This window comes from Gekko japonicus, unplaced genomic scaffold (assembly GCF_001447785.1).
Source record: "Gekko japonicus isolate JY-2015 unplaced genomic scaffold, Gekko_japonicus_V1.1 scaffold1064, whole genome shotgun sequence".
NCBI classification, from domain to species: Eukaryota; Metazoa; Chordata; class Lepidosauria; order Squamata; family Gekkonidae; genus Gekko; species Gekko japonicus.
This window is the reverse complement of record NW_015176004.1, coordinates 3,114-11,462: the sequence shown is the minus strand read 5'-3', so window position 1 is coordinate 11,462 and position 8,349 is coordinate 3,114. Positions and strand designations below refer to the sequence as shown.

General features: G+C 50.6%; 1 protein-coding gene across 1 annotated transcript in view; it reads right to left on the bottom strand.

The window, feature by feature from the left end:
- The window catches only part of ZER1 (zyg-11 related, cell cycle regulator), a gene marked incomplete at its 5' end in the record, with an annotated part of 20,287 nt that overhangs the window by 8,930 nt on the left and 3,008 nt on the right, over positions 1 to 8,349 (bottom strand). Inside the window, 2 exons of the mRNA XM_015426455.1 lie at positions 412 to 527; positions 3,412 to 3,531. Coding sequence (XP_015281941.1) covers positions 412 to 527; positions 3,412 to 3,531 — 236 coding nt within the window. The remainder of the gene's footprint in view (positions 1 to 411; positions 528 to 3,411; positions 3,532 to 8,349) is intronic.

Below are 8,349 nucleotides of genomic sequence, written 5' to 3'. Positions count from 1 at the left end.
CTAAGGCAAAAATGTGTGAGCCGGAGGCTAAAAAACTGTGAGCTAGCTCACACTAACTCAGCTTAGAGGGAACACTGCCTAAGAGAGAGGTGGAAGGAGAAGGAGATGGGTGTGGCCGGGAATGACGTCAACCCAGAGGTGGCAGTCCCGGGATCCAGCCAGTGGTGTCCTGGCCAAGGGGTCTAGGGGAAGGAGGGCCCTGCCGGCAATTGTGGGCGCACCACCAATCTGAATAGGCAGGGCTCATTCTGCAACCATTTCCCTGCGTTTGATGTCCTATCGAGACCCCACAAGGTCCAACAAGCCACCGCCATCGGACCAGATAAGGACAGCATTCGAGCAACGAAGACATGTTAAAATGTCAGCAGTGGCTGCTGTCAGTTCTTTGCGCTGCGTGAGGGGCGCACCCACCTGAACACACTGATGAACTGTGAGGTCATCAGCTGGGGGCGGAGTTCTTGCACCTCCGCCACGTTCCCCAGAAGGCCCAGCATGTTGCGGTGCAGCTCCTGTTTGTTCGGGAACTCCTAAGAGAAGATGAGAAACAACGACACACGTTTGGCTGCGGGAAAAGGGACGGCGGAATGAAGAGCTGGAGTCGCTTAAAGGCAAGGAGGGGGCTCGGCACAGGAGCAGAGCCTGGATCTTGTATCCGGGACGTTTCTCGTTTAGCGCTTGGCATGCAGAAGGCCCCAGGTTCAGTCCCCGGTGTCAGAACCCACAGGCAACAACGCAGTACACGCATTCAGGAACGGTAATACTTTTATTGCAGAGCTATAGATGCAGTAACATAGGCACTGTTAAGAATGGCGGCGGCCCCATGGGCATAATAGGATATAGGGTATTCGTATGCACCCCCCCACACACAGTATTGGCCAATTAGGCATCCTCCCGCGCGCGGTCTAATGCTTAGAGACCGTTAGGTAGCTGAAGCTGAGAACGAACACTCTCCCACGGCACCTAGAGAAGTCCCAGACACTACAACACCCTCCTGCACATCTGTATAGATAAGCGTTTTGGCGCACAGCAGAGAAATCACAGAAAGGAATGCAGTAGCAATTAACCTGAAAGGAAAGCAATAGCAATTAACCAGACACAGATTAACCTTCATGGCAGCGTAGCTGACACCCGGCAGCTGCCGTTAAAAAGATCTGGTGAGGTGAAAGACCGCCTCACCTAAATGCCAGAAGACTTGTTGCCAGTCTCGGTAGGCGATACTGATCTTGGTGGTCCCAAAGGGCCCGCTGCAATAAAAAGCAGCTTCATGACGTTTCCGGTCCGATCTGTGGCATTTCTGGCTGGGACCAGGATACCGACAAGAGCTTCTGCTCCCACAGGAACCTGCCTGAGCTTCTGGGCCATCGTGCCAGGCTCCTCCTTCCCCGTATGATCCCTGCCCTTGGAAGCGAGGCCCGGAGGCAGCCTGCAGCCTCTGAGGGCGGGGAAATGCTCCCTCTAAGCTGTGGAGTCCTGTGAGCAAGAATTTCTACTTGGTGAGCTCCTGGCATTAAAGTTGTGAGCGAGCGATTTGGCTGCTGCATGAATTAGTTTGCTCTGGAGCCATCCCTTCCCGAGCTAAGACAAAAATGCGTGAGCCGGAGGCTGAAAAACTGTGAGCTGGCTCACACGATCTCAGCTTAGAGGGAACACTGGTATTTTTCATATGTGCGTGTGTGCGTGCGTGTGTGCATGTGAGAATGTGTGTGCACGTGGGAGTCATGGCCAATGTTCCCTCTAAGCTGAGATCGTGTGAGCTAGCTCACACGATCTCAGCTTAGAGGGAACACTGGTATTTTTCATATGTGCGCGTGTGCGCGTGTGTGTGCATGTGAGTGTGTGAGTGTGTGTGTGCACGTGGGAGTCATGGCAACCTCTGGTGACTGACCCCTACTGGGGGCCTGGGGGATATTCAGAGAGTTGGCTGAGTAAAGCCTGCCCCCCACCTCCTGCCTCTGGTATTCCAAGGAGGTCTTCCCATCCAAGTCCTTGCCTGACGAGGGCTTGCCTGGGCTATCCAGGTCAGGGCACCTCTGAGTTCTTGGAGAGTTACTGCCAGATGGGAGTACACACTTCCAACCAATGGCCCAGACTTGGTATCAGCAGCCTCCTCTGTTCATCCAATTTCCAGGAGGGGGCTGAGAAAGCTCTTTCCAGAACTGCCCTTTCAAGGACAGCTCTGACAGAACTAGGGCTTGCCCAAGGTCATCCAGCAGCTGCAAGGGGAGGAGTGGGGAATCAAACCCGGTTCTCCCAGACTAGAGTCCGCGCACTTAACCGCCACACCCAACTGGCTCTCCTGCCAGATCCTTGAACTGGAGATGCCGGGGATCATACCTGGAACCTTCTGCACGCCAGGAAGAAGCTCTACCACTGAGCCACAGCCCCTCCCCTAGACGGCCTGCCTAACTTTAGACAGCTTTCTGTGTCCAGGATCCTGAGATGCAAATAACAGGACGCTCCCCAGTCCAAAGATTATCCGTACCGTGAACTTGGACTTGGTAGATGTCCTAACTGCCTCGGCCCTAACCCATCTGCCATACATTAATAATATGGAGTTATCATAACATGAAAAGCATAGACAGGCCTCCAAGCAGTTGAAAACACCATACAACTGCTCTGTACTACAAGGAGGAGGAGGAGGAGATTGGATTTATACCCCGCCCTTCACTACCCAAGGGAGTCTCAGAGCGGCTTACAAACTCCTTTCCCTTCCCCTCCCCACAACAGACACCCTGTGAGGCGGGTGGGGCTGAGAGAGCTCTGACTGAGAACTGCCTTTTCCCCAAGAACAGCTCGGACAGAACTATGGCTCGCCCAAGGTCATCCAGCAGTTGTAAGTGGAGGAGTGGGGAATCAAACCCGGTTCTCCCAGATTAGAGTCCGCGCACTTAACCACCACACCAAACTGGTTCTCAGTAGGACTTCATTCAAGACACTTTAGCAATGGAGTATTCTGCTCAAGTGGTCAAGACGCTGAACTGCAGGCTGTGGAAGGTCAGTAGTTCAGCAGTTCGAGACCCAGGTGCCGCATGACGGAGTGAGCTCCCATCTCTAGTTCCAGCTCCTGCCAACCTAGCAGTTCGAAAGCAAGAAATTGCAAGTAGATAAATAGGTACCACTTTGGTGGGAAGGTAACAGCGTTCCGTGAGCCTTGGTGTTTAGTCATGCCGACCACATGACCACGGAAACATCTTCGGACACCGCTGGCTCTTCAGCTTTGAAACGGAGATGAGCACCGCAACCCGAGAGTCGGATTCAACTGGCTTTCGAGCAAGGGAACCTTTACCTTTTTATTCTGCCTTAAGCTGCAGGTTTGGAACAAAATGACCCATTCAGATTCCCTGCCCATGCTCTCATTTTGTCACCCACAACGGAAACTGCAAGCAGCAAGAGCCGCAAAACTTCACGCACCTTCAAGCACTCCAAGAATAGCTTCATGCCGCTATAGTTGAGGAACATCTCACAGTTGTCGGGGGTCTCGTCTGTGATGTTCCACAAGGCGCTCCAGGAGAATTCCATCACCTGATCGCACTGCCAGAGCGGAGGAAGGAGAAGGGTTATGTCATGGGACGAGTCCTGCGGATGTACTTGAAGCGGGTTTGGGAACTGCAGCTGGATCTGAAAGCAGTGCCAAGACTGCTAGTGGGTGCTGATGACTGGCAGATCTTTTCGGTGCTTAACGAAGTTTGCTGGCCACTCATTTCTGGGCTTGGTACAAAGTGCCAGCACTTACATTCAAAGCCCTACATGGGTTAAAGCCTAAAGGACTGCCTGCTCCTAAGTGATTCACAAAACCAAAATAGGACCCACGGTAAGTAGGAAATACCAAAAACCACAAATACCGCGCTACAGACGATTACAAAGTATCTCAAGTTATATATATATAACTTCAGTATTTTGGTATTCGGCAACCTTGTGCTTGGAAATATCTGTTGAACTCCCTGAGGAAGACCCTGAAACAGGAGGATATCTGGACCTCTGTTGGAGGAAGACTGAGCACGAATTCAAAACAGACTTAAAGGAGTCCTCCCTCTTAAAACTTTTGTGCAATTAAGGAGGACTGGTGTTAATAAAGGGGTTGTGCAGTATCTTTTGTGATATATAAAAAGACAATAAGATTTACTTATTTATTCAAATTTAAAGCCCTCCCTCCCCACAAGCAGGCTCAGTGTGGCTCACAAATAGGGCAACATATGCCAATAGTTAAAACAATAAAAACAAGATAAAACCAACATTTACAACAACATAAAGTGCTCTAGATGTTACAAAAAACCTTCAATCACAAGATGGTATCCTGGGGATGGTAGTCCCAGTTCCGTGGCCTCCTGGAAATGTTAGTCTCAATTAAGTGGTATGGGTTCCACGCGGTATTATAAGTAACTTGTCACAGGGCCATCATGCACCCCAATGTTACCTAACCCAGTTGGTGGAGGTGCGGCAACAATGGTGCGATGATAACGATGCAGTAGTGATGGTGCGGTAGTGGTGGCTCCTACTCAAAAGCCTGGTGGAAGAGCTCCGTCTTACAGGCCCTGCGGAACTGCACAAGGTCCTAATGTTTGGATATATGCTCCTAAATGAGCCTGCCTGAGTTTTGAAGTCACGACTTGAGTCCCTGGCTCCTTCGGGCTCCAGAGGTGAGCTCTATATCTCCACCCTGTGCCCCAAATCTCTTGGATTTTTAGTACTAGGCTAAATCTCTCCTCCCCCCCATTTTCCTGGACCTTTGTTAATTTGGCGAGGTGGATCTTTGCCTGCTTTTAAACCTCCAGACCTGTCTAGCTGCCAGGTTAGTTTAGCTTTAATGCTGCCACATTTAGGCAACTTTATGCTGTTTTCTTCTTCCATGCTGATGCATTGTTGGACTGTTCAACGGGCTTCATATATTGTCTTTTGAGAAGTTTCCTGGGAACCACCTCCAACTGAATTTGGAGAATTGGTAGGCAAATTCTAAAAAGAAACACAGCTTAAGAAGACTATGTGCAGGGCTGTGTTATGGAGTGGACAATCTGTGGGAGGAGGAAGGGAGAAGGCAGGAGTCGGACACGTCACCACCAGCACGATCACGCACACCTTCTGTCAGTCCTAGGGACCCTCCCACCTAAGCAGGCTTGCACAACTGGTGACCCACCAACACAAAAACCTCTCCCTCTCCATCAAGGGCATCATCGCTTGGTAGTGCACAAACAGGATGTGAAGAAATGGCACGCATTCCAGAATTTTATTGCAACCTGGTCTACACTACAGGGTTGTTATGAAGAACCAATGGCCATCTCTCGGGCTTACGGGGGAGGTAGCAGCTGGGGCTTGACTCATCTTGGAGGCACAGAGCAATTTGATGCGCGACGAGGGGGGGGGGGGGGGAACAAAGAGACACCAGCCGACGCTGCAGCTAGAGAGACCCACCTAGAAATACAGAAATAAATAACCGAAGAGTATAGAGAGTGTATTCCTTCCCTTTGGACAGGAAGACCCTCAAGGGGGTGGATAAGGGGAGATGATATACTCCCCTGACCACAAGGAAGAAACAGTTGCTGTTAGCAGAGGTCATTTTGGGGGGAATCGCGGGGGATCGCAGTTCCCCTGGGTGAGGTACAAGGGGGCGGGGCACATGACGAAGCCCCGCCCCATGCTTCCGGCCGCCCCACTTCCGGCCCTCATTCAGCCAGGAGGAGACAGGAGAAGAGGGAGGGTAAGTTGCTTCCTCCATGCCTCTCCCCACCCCTGCCTGCCTGGGGCCAGGGAGGGCCTTCGCGGGGCTTCCTTGCACTCCCACCGGCCTTGCAGGTCCACCGCCGGGCCCCTCATGGGGCTCGGCAGTGGAGCTGAAAGGCCGGCGGCGGTGGCCAGGACCGTTGGGGGCGGGGTGTGTGGCCTTATGACACACTTCCGGTGATGTCGGGGTGTGTGGCCTTATGACACACTTCCGGTGATGTCAGGGGGTGTGGCATATGCTAATGAGTTATGCTAATGAGTTCCCCTAGCTCTTTTTCTACGAAATGACCCCTGGCTGTTAGCCATTTCGTCTCGAGCCATGAAGGACTAAGCCTTTCTCTAAGGACTCCGTCTTGACAGTGTGTTGAGGGACAATGGGAGAAGTCCCAGCTCTGAAAACGGAGATAACGGAACTTTTCTGAGGTCCTGTACCTCCAAGGAGCCTGTGTCTGTCCATATTTTAACATCTCCTGGGGACAAATTTAGAACAGGGTTAGAGCAACAGAGTCGATTCACTTTTCTGTTCATCTTTGCTCAGTTCTACTGCACAGAGAAATTATGTGTGTGATTTATTCTTTTATTAAACTTTTGCCATTTGAATACGGAAGTCTGAGTTCTGTGTACCCATGCCGTGCCTGTCTTAGATAAAGGAGAAGTAAGGAGGGCGGTCAATCCTTCCATCCCAAGTGTGTGAAGGAGAGCTCTGGAGTCCCAGTCCTCCAACAAGGCACGCTGTTACGACTGGGTGGTGGTGAAAGAAATACCGAGTGAGTAGGGGTTATAAGGGAGTAAAGGAGGGAAGGATGCTGCCAGGCGGTGACTTGGGGTGGCTGCAGAGCTTCCGAACTCCTGACACAGACAGACGCAGGGCCCCAAGAGGCCCGTTTCTCCAGACCAGGGCATTGTCGGGTTCTGGGATGCCATGGAGGGCCAGGGTCAGCCTACTCGATCAGAGGGTGTGCAGGTCTGCACTAGAGTTCCCGGGAAGCAGCTCTGTGCATTTGATAGGAGGACCAGATTGGGTGTTTCTGCCTCTGCATGACTGATTAAAAACACAATGACACCACTTTGATGATGTCAGGGCTAGGTAGGGGTGGTGGGCGTCCGCTCCTAAATTGCAGAACTTCTCTACAGTTCTCTGCCCTTCTAGAATCTCCTGGCCCTCAACTGGCTCCCAGCTTTGCCTTCTGATTGGCCAGAAGATGTGTGCATCCTGGAAATGTGTTCTGTTGCTTCCAAACAAACCACCAGACGTTCTAATGACCTGAGGCCAAGAAGACAGGCCTGGGTTTTCCTTTACTCTTCCCTCTGCATCCTTCCGTACCTGTAGCCTTCCCAAGCTGGGCTGGCTTCCAGACTTCCCGGGAAAGGCCAGAAGAAGCTCCCAGCATCTTAATGCCAAGCCCAAATGTATCAGGTGTACATCTGAGTGCCTACAAACTGCTAGGATCCGAAACTTAGATATCAAACAAAAATAGTTATTTCTACACTCCAAAAGCTTTTACTTGCTTAGCTTGTCTATTTTGTCTATTTTGTGCTGTTTTTCACAGAATTTTTGCTGTCATTGTCTTATTGATGGGCTTTATGATTTGACAACACTTAATAATTCTAGATCCTGTTTGCTTTTTTTCTTCCTGGCTGGTAGGTTTTGTGATTGATTTATTTTTTGCTTTATAATATTGGCATTTTGATGTGCTATTTTAATTTTCTTGCATGATTATTTTATGGTGGCTTTACTGGTAAGGATATTTTGCTTTTATGTCTTCCTGTGTACAGAGCTTCAGGCTGGGTTTCTTTACAGAAGCAGCACAGCAACGAAACGAAGGCATTCCCTTCGCCACCTCGAAAAGCCTGGCAGAGCTACGTGTCAAAAGTTGAAAAAGGAGTATTTGTTTCATGAGTACTTAAGCAAAAGGGGCTATTGTGAACAACTGCAATGGCTCCTTATTTGTCTGGGTTGGATCTCGCCACAATGATCCATGCAACGCTCACCTCCAGACTGGACTGCTGCAATTCACTCACTGTAGGGCTACCCCTGAAAACGCTTCAGAGACTGCAGGTGGTCCAGAATGCAGCTGCCAGGCTGCTGAGCAGAACATCACGGTCAGCTTGTTTCACTCCCAACTCTGCAGCAGCTACCAGCTAGTCTCCAGATCTAATTCAGCAGAACATCACGCTCAGCTTGTATCACTCCCAACTCTGCAGCAGCTGCACTGGCTACCAGCTAGTCTCCAGATCTAATTCAAAGTGTCGGTGTTAACCTTTAAGGCCCTTAGCGGTCTGGGATCCTCATACCTCCGCAACCACCTCTCCCGTTACAACCCCCCCACGCTCCCTTTGGTCATCCTCTAGGGGCCTCTTGCAAGTGCCCAACCCCAGCAGGGGAAGGGCCTTCTCAGTTGTGGCCCCTACTCCGTGGAACGCACTCTTGGATGACACCTGCACCCTGCTGGACTTGGGCATTGCACAGGGTATGCAAAAGGCCCAATTGTTTAGGTTGGCCTTTGGAGAATAATCCACGTCTGGGTTGTTTTTGTTAGTGGTGTGGTGCTAGCCACATATTTTAATAGTTTTATCATTTTTATGTTAATGCTTTACATTTGTTATTGTTTTAATGTTGCCTTTAACTTATTT